The sequence below is a fragment of the Gouania willdenowi genome, chromosome 7, assembly GCF_900634775.1.
Source record: "Gouania willdenowi chromosome 7, fGouWil2.1, whole genome shotgun sequence".
In the NCBI taxonomy this organism is placed as follows: Eukaryota; Metazoa; Chordata; class Actinopteri; order Blenniiformes; family Gobiesocidae; genus Gouania; species Gouania willdenowi.
The window spans coordinates 12,458,196-12,478,281 of NC_041050.1; the positions used below are offsets into that span (position 1 = coordinate 12,458,196).

General features: G+C 35.8%; 2 protein-coding genes across 5 annotated transcripts in view; both read right to left on the minus strand.

Moving 5' to 3' along the window:
- Positions 1-3,573, minus strand: part of prickle3 (prickle homolog 3) — a 30,173-nt gene extending 26,600 nt beyond the window's left edge. For 2 of the 4 annotated variants that reach the window (XM_028454003.1, XM_028454005.1), the window contains exon 1: positions 3,395-3,573. In XM_028454003.1, coding sequence (XP_028309804.1) covers positions 3,395-3,436 — 42 coding nt within the window. In that variant the 5' untranslated portion in view covers positions 3,437-3,573. Of the gene's footprint in view, positions 1-3,001; positions 3,163-3,394 lie in introns of those variants that run through there. The other 2 variants (XM_028454004.1, XM_028454002.1) reach the window with 2 other exon arrangements.
- A 2,287-nt stretch (positions 3,574-5,860) lies between these two features.
- On the minus strand, positions 5,861-19,001 carry plp2b (proteolipid protein 2b). The gene is made up of 5 exons (XM_028453266.1): positions 18,536-19,001; positions 10,565-10,720; positions 8,986-9,084; positions 7,117-7,213; positions 5,861-7,005 (listed from the first exon to the last, which is right to left on the minus strand). The coding sequence occupies exons 1-5, from the start codon at positions 18,632-18,634 to the stop codon at positions 6,992-6,994; spliced, it is 465 nt and encodes a 154-aa protein (XP_028309067.1). The 5' UTR covers positions 18,635-19,001; the 3' UTR covers positions 5,861-6,991.
- Positions 19,002-20,086: the final 1,085 nt, after the last annotated feature.

Consider the following 20,086-nt stretch of genomic DNA (forward strand, 5'->3'; position numbering starts at 1 on the left):
ACTAATGACAATGTAACCTATTTATTCAGCCCCTTTTAAAAGAGGATGTGCCAATTAAGAAGACTATCCATCACAACTATTACTTAACCATTGTCAGGAAGAACATCAGCTAGCTAGTGTTGTTTTCCTGTATGCCAGAACCTCTTTCTAGTACTAATGTAATTGGTGTGTTGCATACATTTTTAATGACACTCATGAACTATTCAGCACAGCCATTATCTGTTTGGTGAGACCAGATTAATTGTTGATGACCCAACACAACAATGAATCAAATAGAAAAGACTTGACTGTAGAGTAGATGTTGCTCTGTGGCTCCATGGATAGCTTGGCTGACTCACAGCGTGGTGGTGTAAAAAAAAACGCCCACCACTGAGCAGCTGTTGTTTTTAATTAAAGTGCTAAGATAGTTGTTCGGTTAAATGCGACCAGGAGTGAAAGTATTTGTCCAGTGATAGACTGTCAACTGGTCTGTGGTGTAACCTGCCTCAGTGCCTTCCATCCAAAGCAAGCCGAGATAGAATCCAGCACCCCATAAAACTGAATAGGAATCAGGATAAGTGGATCAACATGATGTGATGGATTTAAACTTATGCACATTCTTTTACAGACAGGATGCAAACATTTCTGCATACGGTCATTTATCTTCTTTCTTGTTACACCACCATGGAGGTCATTTTTCACTGGTGTTTGTTTATTGTTTGACTGATAGCAGGATGACATCAAAAGTGCTTAATGGATTATGACAAAATTTCAACCAAAGATAGACCTTACGGCTTACGCCATCATCGCCATGGTAGATTCCACTAATATTTGGATTGAATATACTGGTTCTTGATCAGTTTAAAATTGAAACATCCTTTCTCTCATCATGGCTAAAATTTTGAAAAGTGATATTTTCCTGATCATGGTGCCACTATCAGGATCTGGTAACAGGTTAGAGGAGGAAAGATTCAAACTCACACAAAAGTATGAAGATTTTTAGTCATTACCTGGACTTCGTCCAGCTGAGCTTCAAAACCAGTGGGTGAGCAAGTGGGGTGTTGGCAGTGGATGAATGGATGGATACAGACACCCTATAAGCTAAAGTTTCAGATACAGTACGCCAATGGCCAATGATATGACTTATTTTATTTTTTTGTCAGAAATACATCCAGTTACAATCAACATTTGTTTAACATAATGCCTTTACATTTCTGCCACGTTCACACCTCACACATTTACCGACTCCACCATTGTTAAATCTTTGAATGAGGTGAGTGTACATACTACCGGTACATGTCTACTGTTTGGATAACATTATATGTAATGACACTAGTCAATAGAAATAGATTAAATATGGATGAAATGCTGTATTATTTATGCATTCAAATGTTTTTTCCTGTTTTACTGATAATACTAGTACTTTAATTACTGTTATTTTATTATTAACAATAATAATAATAGAATAATAAATATGTTACTTATCAGTAGCCATACTTTTTAATTGGGGTGCACATAATGGTGAGAAGCATACCTCATAAGCTTATGAGATCCATATAAAAAAACAAAAACAACAACAAACTATTACATCACCATTATTCACTCAGTCTCAAAGGAAAACAAAGTTGGTCACTACAATGATTGCATTCCCTTATCCCTTTGATTATAACTTTAATTTTAAAGACTGCTACGATGAACCTATAGTATTTTAAATTACCTTCAAGCACACTCGCAGCCATAGCAAAAAGTTTAGTGGCCTTTGTGTTTGTTTTGATATGAAGTGGAATAAGCAGGGATAAAGATGCACTATGAATTACCATTACCTACATTAAGTTACACTACTTTTTTATTTTTCTTCCCCAACTTAAGCAGTGTTTAAAATTCTGGAAAGACAAATGAATAAATATTAGATTACATAAAAGCAAACAGGTGATTGAAGACCCATTTATTTCTCAGAAGAATACCAGATATATATATATATATAGACTTTTTTCTATTTCCCCACGTGTATTTTTGTTTATATCCTTTAATGAAAATTAGATCTCATTGATTACTATATTACTGACTTCTTTAGAATCTGTTGTAATAATTTTATATATAAACTACAAAAATTTACAAAACAAGCTTTGAGGTAAAAAACCGAGGTTTGAGTAACTGCAATATATATTAGGGTGTTGGAAAAAAATCGATTAGGTGATGTATCACAATATTACATTGCACGATTCACAAATCGATTGAAAATGCATCCATATGGTGATTTTTTTTTTTTGGGGGGGGGGTTTAACCTTTATTTAACCAGGAAAGTCTTTTCCACTGCAGGAGACATTGTAACCGTACAAAGAATTGCACTGAAACCTGGGCATGTTGACCAGCTTGTGTTTTTTTCAATAAAACAAAAAAAAAGTACTAACATTCTGCATTACGTTGTTGTTCCAGGCATAAACCTCAGTTAAGTTGCACTAAAGTCAAAGTTGGTTTAAAAGCCACAGGTAGATTGTATGTTATTTATGTTATTATTATTTTAAGTTGCTGACACATGGCACGTTAAAGCCAATGATTTGAGTGTTAATATTTAATAAATATTAATGTTCTCATGAAGGTGTACAAATTTACAGATTAAATGTTTCTTAAGTCATATATATATATAAATTGCAATAATCTCATTATACTTTAATATTGGGATATATCGTAGCCTGACACAAATCGTATCACCAGATGCCAGGCAATACACACCACTAATATATATATATATATATAGTATCACAACAGATCAAAATGACCTCAACACCAATACACAACAACAACAACAACAACAACGTGATGATATATGATGATAACAATTATATCAATGTATATTTGGTGCAAATACAGAATGTTAATTAGACTAATGAAAGCTGAATAATAGAATTAAAGGGTGCATTTACCGGTTTTGTTACTTTAACCATGCAGTAAGCAGAATGGTATCTGAACTTCAAACATCAGTCTGGTTTCTTTGTGTAATTACTGGTTGTCAGTAACAAACCTGCTCAGGTGAGGGCCCGACGTGCTGTGGCCCCCCTCCTGGTCCACCTGAAGCAGCCGACATGACTCAGAAACAAAGAATGTAAAAAGACCCACAGCCACAGTCTGTGTATGAAGGTCTGGGTCCATAAAGGAAGAGTTAAATCGAGTTTTCAGGGACAAAAAGCAGACCGTGAAACAAAAACCAGGTGCCCAGGCTGCGGTTGCCTCTCACTGAAGAAGTTACTCTACAAGTCAATTCAGCCACTTCTGTTACTCTGGAGCTCACAACTCACCCAAAACCTCACAGAGAACCATCAAAGTCCTCCTGTGTTTTAACACCGAGCCATAATGACTTGTTTTAATGAGGCGTGGGAGTCGTTAAGGACTCAATTTAAGGCTGAAAAAGACTCACCGAGCGATTGGACCGCCGCTTTTTAGAGCCCCGCAGGAACATGAAGCCGTCCACACGTGAAAAACAATATTTTCCAGGTAAAACAAATGTCCAAGAATATAGAAAACCCTGTTTAATGTAGATACCAGGTCAATCTTGTGTGAACAACATGCCGTTTCACTCTCTATCAGTCCTGACGAGTCTGGCGTCCCAAGTGAAAACCATAAATCCGACACAATTTCACAATAAAACGCACCTTCGTTTTCGTGCTTTTATTGTCTGAACAAAAGTCAAACGAAAACCAATTTATCAACTGAAAGCTTTCCACAACCACAATGGGTTGCAGTAAAAAAATACGTGTGTTCTTAATAGACATATCTTATCTCCAGTTTTTACGGTGGTCGCTTTTATTTTGAAGTTTAATGCCATGTTCTTTTAATTTGATAGAGACGTGGGTTTACCTCTTCTTCAGTACTCACCTGAGCACGGGAAGAAAGTTTTAGAAATGTATAAGGTACAATAAGGCACTTTTTGTGCCTTATTGTGCCTTATAAGATAACTTACAAATAAGTTATCTTATTTGTAAGATAACTTACAAATAATAAAGTAAACTACACACATAAAAACAACTTAAGTTTGCTTTTTGGTTTGCCTTTTGCTTTTTATCTTGGTTTGTACAACCATGAATGCTAATACGTTCTCCAGGCAATTTCCTATATATTTTATTGGCAACTTTGTATTCTTTTCCTTCTGTAATCTTTTTTTTTTTTTTTTTAAATTGATATGCTTCTCAAATGAATGAATGAATAAAATAAATATAAAAGTAGATTTTTTTTTTTTTTTTTTTTACACAACAAAGCCAAGCTAACCTGTAAACTGCTGATTAATAATGTGTATTTGTCAGTGTAGAAAGTTGCCTCAAATATTGTGTATAATTTAATATTTAGAGTCATAATAATTTTCTGCATCAGTAAAATGGATCTAAAGAAAATGTCAAAAACTCTTTCAGGTGAAGACTCGGTTTTACTATTTTGATATTTACATCCAAATTAAATGGTAAATGCAATAACTATAAAACATGATAATAATTTTAGTTTATAATGGACCAACAATGCCTGAAGCCTTGAACCATAGACATTACCATATATCCACAGGTGATGCTCTGTCAATTCAGATGTAAATATCCTCAACTTGTATTTCTAAGTCTGTACTTTAGACATTATTGATTGTCACCTTTATTTTGCTATACCTCTTTTTACTGTTGTTATTTTCAAGGTGTTTTTGCTATAGCTTGAAGATCTAATTGAATTTCCTGTTACAAAATAATGGCAAATAAAGGTGCTTGAGAGAAATGGTTTGCTACAAAATAAATGGAATTGATGAAGGAATTTAAAAACATTCTTTTATCATTTATTTAGTTTTTGACTTACAGGACAGCTGCATTATAATTTAGTTTGTGTGGTAGACTGCTCCATCTAGTGGCAATAATAGAATTTACAACATTAAAAAAAAAAATGATATTTATACATTTATTGTGACCAATAACAGGAAAACATTACATACGAAAATGCAAAAATGACATTGATTTTACCTGTTCATTCTGTTCTGTTAAACCTGAAATTATTCCACATGATCTCTGGCACTGCACATCTTGTTTAATTTTTTTCTTCTTCTAAATGTGCCTTTTGAGGTAGTTCTTAGTGTTTTGTTTTTTTCTAAAAAGCTGACAGATGAAAATAAATATATAATTCACCTGTTTATGTTGCATGCCAAATATTTCGTTCTTAGATGCACAAGCCATTATTGTTTTTCTCAAATATTTCGAAATGTATACAATCTATTTATTCCCTCTGTCTAAAAACGAAGAAAAAAAAAAAAAACGAAAACAAAACATTTAATAAATCATAATGCAATGTATTCCCTTTGCCTGGTCTTTGTCTTTGTATTTTTTTCCTCATTTTTTAATTTTTTTTCTTTCCCCTGGTTTTCCTTTATGTATAATATGTTGTATCTTGTGTTGCAATAAATATAATAAAAACCAACAGGTTAAGAGAAGTAATAGACGAAGATAAAGAAGACTATGAAGAAGACGAAGAAGAAGAAGAAGAAGAGAAAAAAAGAAGAAGAAACAGAGAAAACGAAATAAGAAGAAAAAGAATTAAAAAAACAAAAGTTAATTGTTTATAATGGCATCCATTGTTGGATCTGATACAAAAACAGAAGTCAGGTATGGAAATTGTGTGCGGTGGTGTGAATCTGATGACTTAAAGCAAGAAAAAAAAGCCAGTTTTTACCAGGACCTCCCAAAAGTGCAGCAGTTTCCTTTTATCTGTTCCTGAGCCGCAGAGTGGTGACGGGGTAAAAAGGCGACACATTGAAAGATGGTAGATTGTTAATATACTATATACTACAGTATATTTAATACACTAATATACTAAAATACATAATATACTTGGGCAAAAGTCCACACAAATTAAACAGATTTTCTTTGAATTAACAATGGCTTTTATTTCCCAAAGGAAGGCTGCTTTAACATGTGAAATTACAGGCAGTGGATTCTTGTAAAGCAAGTTATAAAAACAATTAAAAAAAAAAGAAGTTTTTTTGTTTGTTGCTTGAACAAAATAGCCACCAAAGATCAATAGTCTGTAACCTTACAAAACCTGAACCAGACTCAGAGGAGAGAATGTAAGAACACAATAACAGATAAGGGCGCAGAAGTATCCAATGGATAACGATTAATTCTATTACTATAAGTGCTTATTAATAACAGACACTTCAAATATTTAGCAACTAGTTACTGTTTGAGGTTTTGTTATAGTTATAGAAAAACTTCAACAAGCCAACAATATCCATGGAAAGAAAGAAAACAGACTCAGGTGGAGCACAATAATAATGTTTCTTAAGCACCCGTTGTGTCATTTACTGCTCAGATCCAAAGAACATCAGGGTTACCCACAGCTTTAGTAAAATATAAACTCTATTCCCTCATGTCCCCCTATTCCTAAGATTTAAAATTATGTTTGTGCTGTTAATATTAAACTTTAACACAGTCTTAAAACTCTTTCAAAACAACATTAGAAATAGTAATTGATTTGGATATATTTTACTCCAAAAATGTTTTGTTTTTTTTAACTCTAAAACAAATACAGGCCTGAAAAGTGTTTGCAAAGGCATGTAATTTAAAGTACTTAAGGGATGTGGAAACTTTATAACAGTCACTATTCACTACAGCAGTCCAAAAACAACATAAACAACGGATTTCAACAAGCCCGGAGGTGACTTCAACCAACGTGCAGCATTGTTGTTGATAAAAGTTGCCCTTTTAATTTTGTGAAACATTAAAGTTGAAGTGGAAGGTGCCACGGGGACTTTATTTAGTGTGTGTGTGATAGACATGCACACATGTACCACTCACTTTGGCTGATTCCTTCCACCTTCAAACACGACCATAAAATACATCTCATTTGTTCACGCAGTGGCATTGAATAAAGTGTGACCTGCTCTTTTTTTACAGTCCGTCTGACGTCCGCTCTGACCCTGGGAACTTCTGCATAAACATCTTATCTTCTCCCACTCTGTTCTTGACAGAAGCACCTGCTTCCTGAGTGTTAGTATTTAAACCGTATCATCTGTAAATGAAGGGAATACATTGAGGGGGTAAAAAGCACAAACTTGTCAGAGGTCGTGTATTGAGCAGATTAATAACAGTAACATGTAAGATAAGTGTCTGCCTTTCTCACCAGTGGAGGCTGCTGTGTGCTGCCTGGTGTTCTTGATTTGCAGATAGATGGTGTAGGAGTCGTATGCGAATACAACCCCAGCGATCAGACCGAACACCTAGAAAAGCAACAATCACAATCGTAAAAGCCCGTCATTGGTCAAAGCAAAACAAGATGAAATAGTGGTTGAGAATTGACTGGAATTTATCAATGTATCACTACTACACAACTAAGTGGGAGGGGAAGCTTGTGTTTGTTTATTGAATGTGTAATAAATGTGCAAGAGGCCTTGATTTTTTTAAAGCTGCATGTCGTAGACGACAATTTTTTACTTAATTCCTTCTAATCTGATAAAGATGTTAAAGGCTCGAAAGTTTGTTTTGATCTCCACTGTAAACACTTGTATCGCACATTGCATCGTGGGATGTGGAGTCCCGTAGACAAATACATAAAAGGGTTTTTCACTTCGTTCTTCCTGTGATTTCTTGTGTGTGCTCCTAAAAACGGCCAATTCTGGTGTTTTTACGAACTGAAAGTTGTGGCAAAACAATGGCAGATGTTTATTTTGGGGTTTACACGTAAAGACGCAAACCAGTCCAAAATTGAATGTCTCGTGGAGTTAGGTGATATCACGGGAATAAACTGGAACAAAAATGATGTTTCTGGTGAAGAAACACAAGAAATCAAACACTTTTATGCATCCGTCTCCAGGACTCCATATCCCACAATGCAAGGTGCAAAATCTTTCCAAAAAATATCAAGAAAACAAACATTTGAGCGGCAATTTCAACCTTTTACTCCTTTTTTTAAGCAAATGATCTTTATTGTATTGATCCATGAGGCCTAAACCATGGCTTTATTTGATAAATCTTTAACTCAATAATATTTCGTGTTCCAAGCAGTGGATAAAAAACATAGCTTTAAATAAAACTTGACATTGTTATATCAGCCTACTGATACAAAACTGTTACAACTTGACTAAACTCCAGAAATCACGTGAACACAATGCCTTGTCCTTGTAGAGCCGTTGTGGTAGAATGAGTTCATTTTCCCTGTGAATAGACTATGAATCTAGGAAAAATTCCCTGACCCAGACAGAATGAACAATCCCCCTCTGATCCACCACAGCTGCTTGAAGGAACTCCAAAAGTTCTTCTTTAAATGTTTTTTGTGAAAAAAATTTTGGGGAAAAATCAAGAGGAAAATAAAACCCATCTTTTAAAATTTGCCAACTAATGCATTGTAATCAAAGCAATCGATAAGCAGCTAATTCTTTAAAAAAAAAAAAAAAAAAAAAAAAATCACTCCCGATACCTTTGATACTTTTTTATTAGATAAAATCATAGTGTATACCTCATAGACCAATAAATCTAACAGCATTTACTCAAAAAAAAAAAAAGAAAAGAAAAAGGTTGAAACGGCCACTTGAAAGTTAGTGTTTTTCTCTCCACCGTAAACACTCCTTTGTTGACAGTTTTGCACAATGCATTGTGGGATGTGGAGTCATTCTTAACGTGATTTCTTATTGGGTTTTTTTCTCCAGACAAGGACAGTTTGACAATATTTTTGTTCTAGTTTGCTCCCATTATTCCCTGTGATATCAGAATGAAGTAAAATCACTTTTATGCATCCGTCTCCACGACTCCATATCACACAATGCAGTGTGCGAGAAATATTCAACAAAGGGAGTGTTTACAATGGAAATAACAATTCCTACCTTTTTCCCTATATTTTGAAGTAAATAATGTTTGATTCATTGATCTATGAGGCCTACACTATGGTTGTATCTAATAAAAAAATGATCAGGGGTAGCAGCTTTAAGCAACAACACCTAGATTTAGTTTTAGAAGAGTTAAAGCACTGCTATTGTGCTGCAGTGACATGACTGACCCCGCCTGCGATGAGAGCGCCGTCTCCTGATCCTCGAATGACACAGATCAGGGACGTGATGAGGTAGACTCCAGCTCCGACAGCGGCACGGATTAGATCCTGTAAACGTGAGGAAGAAATAAGAAAAGAAATCAGATGACGCACTATACTGTAGAGCAGTGTTTCTCATATGTGGGTACGTGATGGCAGTACAGGGGGCACGTCAGAGAGAGTGGAAAACTACCAAATAAAGTGTCAGTGTTGGTCCCACTGGAAATGATGAAAACTATACAAATAAATCTATTCAGGAGCCAAAATCTGTGTTTTTCAACCTTGGGGTTGGGACCCCATGTCGGGTCGCCTGGAGTTTAAACGGGGTCGCCTGAAATATCTAAAAAAATTTATTTATTTTTTTTTAAAAATGAAAACAACAAACAATCTTAAACAACTTTATTTCTATATTTTTACTTTGTGAAATATAAATCTAGTTCAACTAAAATGCAGTAAAAACAAAAAAAATATGTGAGCTCAAACGTGACCAGAAACAAATTCTAGAAAGAAAAAAGAAATGTTTTGGGGTCACCAGAAAGGTTTGATATCAATATGTGGTCTTGATCCAAAAAAGGTTGGGAACCACTGTGCTAAATACCGTTTCATTCCACTTATTTACAAAATAAGATTCTATAAAATGTATTTATTCCATCATTATGCTCTATAGCAAAATGTTGTTGTCGGAAAAAAGGGGGTACATGGATTAATAAACAAGAGAAAGGGGGTACGTTGAGTTAGAGAACCACTCCTATAGAATGTAGGGATGTAACGATTAATCGCAAGGCAGTTAAAAATCGATTCATAGGTACCACGGTTCACATCGATGCTCTGAAAATTGAATCGCAGTACTTTTTTAAACAGCAGAGGGCGCTATATATTAATCCTTCCAGAAGCGGAGTGACGGGCGGAATCTGCTACTATTTTCTTTCTGGCCGCCATTTACTGTTAAACATGCTCATAAATGATTCTTTAGTCCTTTAGCACCGAAAGAATATCTGTAATATTAAGTGACTATCTGTAAAAGTCACGTTTTTCTATTAGCTCTGTCTGCTAGCATAGCTTCTCTTCTTCACTGGTGGATCAACTGCATGCCAACCGACCACTGGGTTACCAGCGCCCTCTGCTGGTCTCAACAAATATCTGACGTAAATTTAAAGTCCAATTGTTAAGGCACAAAATACATTTTCAGTTGCACTTTTAAAAAGAAAAAGAACTATTATGCAGTTTTGAATTGTTTACTATAGAACCAGAATTTAAATTAATAGGTTTCTTCTTCATTTGTATTATTCCTCAAGATTTATTTTTAGTTAAATTGCATCATTTTGCATAGTTTATCAAGGGATTCTTTTGACAATGAAAAATAAAAGGAAAATAGTATAGTATTTTCCCCCAAAAAATAAAGGAATATTTTTCAGTCATTTGTCAACATTCCCATTTTGTAAAATAAATCGTGAGAAAATCGTATCGTGAACCCAGTATCGTGAATCGAATCGTATCGGGAGTTGAGTGAATCGTTACATGTGAATTTGTGCCACTGTGTGCAACTCACACTCCAGACCCAGTTCACCACTTGGAACTGCTTGTCAAACTCCATCATGAAGACGATGAAGAAGATGATGGCTACGATCATCTCGATGATCGCCACAGCTGTGTAGCCTCCAGAGTAGGACGAAGCATAGCAGATGAGAACGATCAAACTGAGGATCTGTGAAAGGCAAATAAAGTTAACAATGCAACAAATAGTTTAACATGTGAACAGATATCCAGCTAACATGAGGATCTGTGTCAACTGAAGAGCAGAATGTTGACTCCAACAAAGTAGCCATTGTTGAACTGCACTTATTTCAAGTTCCCTCAAACACAAATTACACAATGCAACAAAAGACTCAAAGAGTGAGATTAGGAATATGAAGCTCTCTGTCCTTTGATCACACGTTGGTCAGATTCAGAGAGGCTGTTTGTTTCTTCTCTCTTTTTTCCCTCCAAAGAGGGTAAAAAGTCAGCATGCACTTCTTGCGGACATCTGAAAAGCTGCCAATGGGGTTGAAATCAAAAACTCCAGCAGCCTACAGTTCAATACCATTCATTTATTCAATGTCCCCTATTGTTGCTGCTGTCATCATGTGTGGGCAGATGCTTTCACACAACGCGGACACACAGCAGAAACTGTACAGTGGCTGCATGCATTGGACAATTCAAATATTTGAATTTAATTAGAACAATTGTTTTACTGTATTTTTTGTAAAGGAAGAGGTTGATATTAGGTTGTCGTTAAATATTGGTAAATTTAATTTTATGTGCATTTTTGCTGTCATTATAAAGTAGTTTTGAGTGTTTTGCTGTCGTTTTGTGTTTTTGCTGTCGTTTTGTGTTTTTGCTGTCATTTAGTGTGTTTTGCTGTCATTTTGTGTGTTTTTGCTGTCATTATAATGTAGTTTTGAGTGTTTTGCTGTCGTTTTGTGTTTTTGCTGTCGTTTTGTGTTTTTGCTGTCATTTAGTGTGTTTTGCTGTCATTTTGTGTGTTTTTGCTGTCATTATAATGTAGTTTTGAGTGTTTTGCTGTCGTTTTGTGTTTTTGCTGTCATTTAGTGTGTTTTTGCTATCATTTAGTGTGTTTTTGCTGTCATTTTGTGTGCTTTTGCTCTCATTATAATGTAGTTTTGAGTGTTTTGCTTTCATTTTAAAGTAGTTTTGAGTGTTTTTTGCTGTCATTTTGTGTGTTTTTGCTGTTATTTTAAAGTAGTTTTGAGTGCTTTGCTATCATTTTATGTAGTTTTGAGTGCTTTGCTATCATTTTATGTACTTTTGCTGTCATTTTGTGCATTTTTGCAGTCATTGTTCATTATGGTTATTTCTGTTGTCAAAAAATTTTTTGGTTCAAAACCATCAGATAACGAGGCCTCTTTATTTATTGAAGGAATTCAAATACAACGAACAAATGATATTAAGTTTTTGGGTGTTATGATGGATGATAGATGATCAAGGAAATCACATATCTAAAACGATGGCTGTTTTCCACAAGGTGAAGCAGTCACTGAATCAAAAGGCCTGTAAATCATACACAATTTTTTCTTTTACAGAAACGAGCACTGAGAATAATTAGTGGAAGTGGATACAGGGAACATACAAACACAATATTTATACAGCAAAAATTATAAAAAATTTGGTAGAATACATTTAAAAAAAAAAAAAAAAAAATGTACTAAGCTCATTCAAAAATATTACCCACAAATCTGCAACAACAAAAAAATCATTAAGAGGGAACGTAAGAAGAGTGGCAAAAGAAAGGTGCATTTCAGTTCAGGTTGTCAGACTATGAAAAAATCTAAATGATGACATCAAATTATCAAGATCACTGAGTTAATATGTTCAAAAAGTATGTGAAATGTATTATGTTGAAGAAATATGAGACAGAAATATAACTGTATTGTGGTTTCAAATGAGTTGTGACAGTTTGCCTTTGTTTAATGTAATTCATTTTTTATAGAGAGGGCAGATGTACTTTTTATTTCTGTTCATTTTCATTCATTTTTTCAATACGGAGGAGAAATAAATTAAATTTAATGTCTTGAATGAAATAAATAAATAAACAAAAAGAAAAGAAAAAAACATGTTTCTTTAACTCAGCTGGGCTTATTTGTGTTGAGGGCAGACATTTGACTATAGTGTGACATACTGTGTGTACATGCAATGTTTTAGGCAGGAGAGAAACGCAGCACTGAAGCATAGCTGCAGATTGTTTGATATTTGCTTAAAGCTGATATCCGGAGTTTCTGAGAAATATATGTTTATGTATGATTCTTTTGAAAAGCGAAAAAATATGCCTAACTAGTCTTTTACTACAGTCTACTGCTGGTGGTCATTCCCATACGTCAATGTATATAAGTCCCGCCTTAATCCTATAGACCACTATACAAATTGAAAATCGAGCCGCGATCGCCCAGCCAATAGGCTTCAACTTCTTGTCGTGGAAGTCTGTCAATCAAAGTGAATGCACGTGCGTAAAATGTGCACGGAAACAAGGCCGCGTGTCACAACAGCAAACAGGCATCACTCTGAGCAGCATAGCATCATGGAGGAGCGCTTGGCTCTTACTCAGAAAATGTCCATCGCCCAAAGAATATCATGACCCATAGACCTATATCAGTGTGACCCGATTCGACCTTGTTATGTTCCGTGTGCACAAACGTAGAGGCGTGGCTTCTGGTAGATTGGCAGAGGCAGGGGGAGGAAGTGGAGCTGTCTTTTCATCCTCTGGATTATCGCTTTAAGGACAATGCAATTTGAGTGCAGCACTTTTGTTTTTTCACATTTTCTCCCTAATCTTTACATTCCACAGACCACTTTTTCAGGCGTGATCGCTTTGAATAATAATCGTTGATTGCTCAAATCACTGTGCAAGTTAGAGAGGTTGTTTTTTTGTTTTTTTTCTCTACATACCACTGACTTAAAAAGTTGGACTCCATCTCTGTTGAGTGTCTAAAAAAAAAGAGCCCACCCTGCACATAGCAATGTTGTATTCTCAGACACAGACCTCTTAGGAGACAGTGTCAAATCACCTCAGTCTATATGATACACACTATTTAACTGACTCGACACCAGACCGACATCTGTCACTGTTGCCCCTCCCCCTCCACAAACAGCCAGCGAGGCAGGCACATCAGTAGCTCATGTGTTTCAGGGACTGGCACAGGCTGCCTCTGTCCAGCAGCGATGAAGACGTCGGCACAACAGAAGCTCCATTCAGGGCAGAGCGAGGCCACCGTGAAGGGTTTTGCACGGAGACACACCCTCCATGATGATAGCCACGTTTGACAAGATACACTCTAAGACCTTATTCTGATTTCCAAGTGAATGTTTGCATGCAGCAGTGTTGGGGGATCATTTTACGTCACTATAATGAGCTGCTCTTTTTAAATCATCTGCAGGAAAACTTTTGTGAACAGCTGGCTAATTATAGTTAGCAGCAGTAGGAGCACCAGTCAAGAGGTGGTGGTTGGTGGTGCAGTGCAACACCAAACAGCAACGGTTGCTAGGGAAGTCTCTCGTAATTTAGCGCCATTTTTTCTTTTTACGGAAATTTATGAAAAAAAAAGGAAAGAAAGCTATGAAAGAGGGAAGGAAAATAACTGTTTTCTTTCATCACTCCTTTAGCTCAGTGTTTAGTCAGTGTCGTGTGTTACACAACTTGCATTCTCCACTAAAGCTATAACATCTAAACATCTTCTACCCTTCTTGTCTGAATCAAAAATACCCTCATCCGGATTGAAACACATCCACTGCAGTGCATCGTGCATTAACATGTGGACCCACTGTGCAAGAGCACAGACAGAAATGTGCACTGGTTGGGTGTGTGCCTGTGCTACTACTACTCTACTCTACAGCTACAAGCATGTTGAAGCTTGATCTTCATCACCTCTAACAGCAGAATAAAGGTGTAAAAAAAAATGAAGTCTACATTAAACAAGGTGAGACACAGAAATACAGTGCAAACAGTTCAGGGAAACTTTCACACTTTTACACTTATGATAAAGCAGCTGAAGATCAGCATGTCAGCAGTTTTGACACAAGGGTTTCAACAATACATTTCCTAAGATGATAAAAAAAAAAGCTACACTGTGCAGTGATGATGACCCTGCCTTCCTGTTCTAGTAGTCACACACCGCTTCCTCCCTGCACAATTTCAGACATCCAGTGTTGCAGAATGGCCTCCTTAAAAGTTGATGCACTAAACTCCTGGGAAGCAGAAGAATAAACAAACCAAATAGCCAGCAAAGTCCCAACATATCCTTTCAAGGCTCTGTGAATAGGCGTGTCAGGCCCTTTAATGCATCCTTTGTTACCAGGACTAAACTTTACACCAGTCTTGAATTTCCATTACCTTTTAAAAACCTGAACTCTGACAACCAACATCTGAGGCTGCTGTATTATTATAACCCTGATGAGTTATGACTGTGTGGCTTTCCCCACTCGTGTTGGAAAAGCAAGTGGGTTTTTAAAGCTACAGATAAGTAGTGGAATTATAATGATGAGTCATCAACACGATGCACGGAAATACCAACAGTGGGAGAAGGGAAAAAGCACCAGTCACATGTTCCTGTTGAGATTTTATCAATGAATCTTTATTACTTTTGCCTCAACAAACAAAGTGGACTCAAACGGATCAAGCAGAGCTGATTTTTTTATGACCGTAATAGTGTTTGAAGTTGAAGCAAAAAATGGAAATTACTGACAAGGCAATTTAAAGAGACAACAGGAAATCATAGTCACCAACAATTTCATATTTTCTGATCCAAACTTCTAAAATAGTAAATATTTCAGTTTTTCATTCAAATTGTGATTGTAAAAAAACAACAACTAAATACAATTTGCTGCTAGAAGTAATCCAACTGGGGTTGAACGATTTTGGAAAGTAATCTAATTGAAATTTTTTTCCTCAATATTGCGATTACGATTTAATATGCAACTATTTTTTCAAGGGCCTCTTGTCATGTATTTTTCAATGAACACAAGCAATAAATCAATCTGTTTTATAATAAACAATTTCAGATTACAACAATAAAGCAAACAAATCTGTGGCTTTACCGCTACAACATATCTAACTAACGTCACGTTTCATGAAACATGCAAACGTGTGGACTGCACTTTTTAAACACTCTCTGAAATTAACAGAACAATACAAGACAAGAAAAAATTTAATTAAATACAATTAAAAATTAAAAATTGTAAATGCAATTAATCGTTCAGCCTTAAATCCAACCACGCTTTTTTTTTCCTACATAATGCATGATGACGTGTTATAGTGTAATCGCAGAGGTACATGATTAAAAATCAAAGTCATGAATATTAAACCTGTAATATTTCAATTCCAAAGGTACATTGAAACTTCTGAATCGCTGCATTAGTTCTTCCTTATTGTTATACTACATTTTACTGCAAATTTAATGTTAATATTTTTGTGATTAAAGTCTTAATTTGCTTCTTTCTTTGCTCATTCTGCATTTAATGCAATTTGAAAATCATTTTGACTTTGTGTAACACCATAATGTGCATTATCAAAGTATTCAAGGCATTTATTAGTGTACTTTGATTATTTTTATTTTTAGGTTGTTTTTTTTATGATGGATTGTAAGCATTGGTTTACCTCTGGTATTCTCTGATTGTCTAAAAAGATGTATAACTGATTGTTGTATTATTGAACTAACTTCACTAAAGCTATTCTTCATCATGATGAAATAAAAAAAGTTTGTTGAACATACTATTTCTAGGACAAATGAGATTCTATGCGTGCCTGCATATTTCGTCTTATTTTGAACACAAAACCCTCATTGACTGGATGACGATAGCTTGTTGTTTAGAGTCTAAATACACAAAGTGTTTTTGAAAAGGTATGTAATGTAGTATCAAAACCCACCACCAGTGTGCATAAAGAACAAAAAGACTAACAACAGGAAGCAATTCTGCTTCAGTGAGCAACTTTCTTTTTTTTTTTTTTTATTGATAGCAAATTCTGCAATTTCTACACGTGGCTGCTTCAACTCCTAGAAATTAAACCCGGATGTGCACGTTGTGAGATGGAAATTCAATTTTTGAAATTTTATATCAGCTGAACTTGTGATATATACAGAATTTTCCTCCTTACCTTATTTAGAGCATTACCACTCTGCCTACAAATAGTAGCTGTGCAGCCTCTGGTATGAAGTACAAAAGGAGATCCCTAACAAGGCCTGCTTAGCCAGTTAACCCATGTGACCTTTCCCCTGCCTTTAATACTTAACATTTGACTCTTAGGTTCCAAAAGAGAAAACAGTGGCACCTATAAATGACAGGTTGAAACCTTTACCCTCAGCTTGTGACCTCTAAACTCAGAAAGTGTTTAAAAAATGTAAGGAAAAGTGAAGATTTGTACGTTTGAGTGACATAAAGCACATTTCAGCTACTTAGAAACATATTTTTGTCACTCTGTTAAGAATGGAACAATCAAAACGTCACAAGATATATTGTCAATGGTGTAGGTGGTTTCACGATATTGTAAAGTGGTGGGAGGGGGTTATTATGGCATACCTTTCCATCACTGCCGCGTCTGTCCCAAGCGACACATTTACCCAAAGGTTTTAATTGCTGTCAGAAAATGTGGACATGCTAATATTGTTGAAAAAGAACATGTCCATCTCTTAAATCTGGTCAGTGTAGTCTGTTCTAGTTTGAGGTCTTAATAAACTTGTTATGCAAAGTTCATGCACAGATATGAATGATTAAATGATTTGGTTTGAATTTTAGACTGGCATGAACTGTCAGTCTGCTTTTCTGTGTTCCGTTAGCACTTTTTTGTAGCCTGGAGATAAGCCACACCCACTTCCTTACTTTTTGTAAGAAAGTGGGTGTGGTAATGCGGCCGTTTCCGTTCACTTCCTCGGCTCAAAAAACACAGAGCCAATCAGGGCCGTACGGAAAGAACGTCATATCTCCTTCACCAAGCAGTGTCAAAACAAACATGGCGTCCGCCACGGAGAAGTGGCTTGGAGCTTCGTTCTGCTCCGTCATAAAAGACCTGGAAATATTGCTGAAACCACAAAAAAAGGCTTTAAAACCGTAAATCTGTCCCGTATTACATGCCATTATCCTCTGCCAGCTACGTTTAGGGAAAAATATCTACACTTGTCGCACAATTGTTGTCAGGTCCGCTCATCGTTTGATTGGTTACTCTGCGAATATTTGTCCCGCCCCCAGAACTAATCGTCTGTATAGAACATTGAACAATACAAGGACATTATGTTTTTTAATGGAAGTGTGTATTGATACGGAAACCTATTAATAGCCCCTGGGACTATGGATACGTTTTCACCGTGTCAGGATGGCCGAGTGGTCTAAGGCGCCGCAATCAAGGATTCGTCCTTCTGCTGCCGTGGGTTTGAATCCCGCTTTTGTCATATATAATTTTTCATTTCAACATATTTACCAAATTCCACCTTTAAAAATACATATACAAAAAAAAAGAACATTTTGAGATATTGGGTTAGGGATAGAATTAGGGCTAAAATAAAAGTGTTACCGAAGTAGCTAAAAATAAAAAGAGCTAAAATAAATGTGTTGCGCTAGTAGAAAGGCGGTCTATTCATACGTTTCCGTATCAATAGCCACGGAATTTTTTTAATGTTATTATTACATATATAAATAGAGAGAGAGAGAGAGAAAGAGAGAGAGAGAGAGAGAGAGAGAGACAGAGAGAGAGTTGATATTCAGGGTTGAAAGGGTCTTACCCAAAGTGAGCCCAGTATCGACCCACCCCTACTATCTCTGCTAGTGTGCAATAAGAGAAGGTTCTTCGAAACACAGAAAACAGTGTATCCCGAACTAGTGTTTTGTTGTTGTAAAATTGTTAAGGAAGAATCTGGACGGTTCTTGTAACCACATACAGTATTTTCTTTTAAAGTTTGCCAAGTCTACCAACACCATGGTTGTTTGTGAATAGTGGTTATAACTGTCACACACACAAAGTGCCACATGTTGATGAACTTACTATTTCTGCTGCGAGGATGAATCCCTTCGGTGTTCTCACGTAACTTTTCAGCTTGTCCAAGCAGTTGGCCGCCGTGCTGTTAGCAGTAGTATCAGCCATTATGTTAGCATAAACTTACTTTAAAAACAAAACGTAAAAAAAAAAAAAAAAAAAAACACCGTTTATATGAGCAAACCGAAACGAGCCTCAAAGTTGAGTTATTTCACAAGTCCAGGCTTTTTAGCTGCACCCGTTCAGTTGGTTTTGTTGTTGTTTTTCTTCTCGCCCCGTTCTCGTTTTCAAACCAATGAATCAGAGTCTCCAAAGAACAGCCAGTGAGAGTGAACCGAGGACAGAAAATACTGTCTGTCTGTCAGAGAGAGAGGGAGGGAGGGAGGAGGGGTACAGGAGCTGTAGCTGGAGCTGTAGCTGTAGCTGTAGCTGTAGCTGTAACTGGGCGTCGGCTTTCACTTTTCTCAAGGGAGGAGGCTACTGGTAACGGCTTCAAGACGCCTTCACGGCCACCTCGTAAATTTCCAGACTCAAAGCAACCTACGCTTAAGATAAACTTCTCGAATGCTTGATTATTTTAAGGCAACCCTTATTTCTCTCTGCGTTAGACTAAAAATCAATAAACAAAAACAAAAACTGATGCCATGATTAATTAATTTGTTCATTTTCACCGTGTTTATTAGATTTAGCAAATATTTTACTTCGAGGAAGAAACAACGTGATTGTATAAACGTATCGCCGCGTTTAAAAACAAAACCAGATTTAAAGTTTTCACTCACTCACTCATTCTTTATCAAGTGATGTGTGAAATATGTAGTTGGCATATTCCTAACAATATGTATTCATGAAATACGTTTTCCAAAAAATAACGACATACATAAATGTATAAACCAAGTCATAAATATCAACGTCGCTAGGGAGGGACGACAAAAGTTCACGATATAGGATACTGGGCTTACAATGACGATACAATATTTTAAGAAAGGAATAAAATGTTTGTTTTTTTTTAAATGCAGTTTGAAAAATAACCATGCTTTTATTTTTGCTAACTCGTAAGAATACTTACATATAACTGAGTAACTCTGTAACTGAAGTTTTAACCATTTGGTTTCACGGTTCTGAAAAGTTTTATGTCCTGTTTTAAAGTCACATGATCAGTGGTACCAGCTGGCTATAATTAATAATATCATCCTATTAATAAATCACTAACTTCACCTCCACCTCTTAAAAATATTGAAAACTTTCTCTATGAGAAACTTTTCGACGATACAATATTTTAAGAAAGGAATAAAATGTTTTTTTTTTTTTAAATGCAGTTTGAAAAATAACCATGCTTTTATTTTTGCTAACTCGTAAGAATACTTACATATAACTGAGTAACTCTGTAACTGAAGTTTTAACCATTTGGTTTCACGGTTCTGAAAAGTTTTATGTCCTGGTTTAAAGTCACATGATCAGTGGTACCAGCTGGCTATAATTAATAATATCATCCTATTAATAAATCACTAGCTTCACCTCTTAAAAATATTGAAAACTTTCTCTATGAGAAAAATACCACAG

Bases quoted from the DNA above. Each gene is read 5' to 3' on its own strand.
- plp2b (XM_028453266.1), bottom strand. From the start codon at position 18,634: ATGGCTGATACTACTGCTAACAGCACGGCGGCCAACTGCTTGGACAAG. The intron at 10,721-18,535 runs GTAAGTTCATCA...TGCCTTTCACAG, and splicing joins TCATCCTCGCAGCAGAAATA to ATCCTCAGTTTGATCGTTCT. The intron at 7,214-8,985 runs GTCAGTCATGTC...TTGCTTTTCTAG, and splicing joins GCGCTCTCATCGCAGGCGGG to GTGTTCGGTCTGATCGCTGG.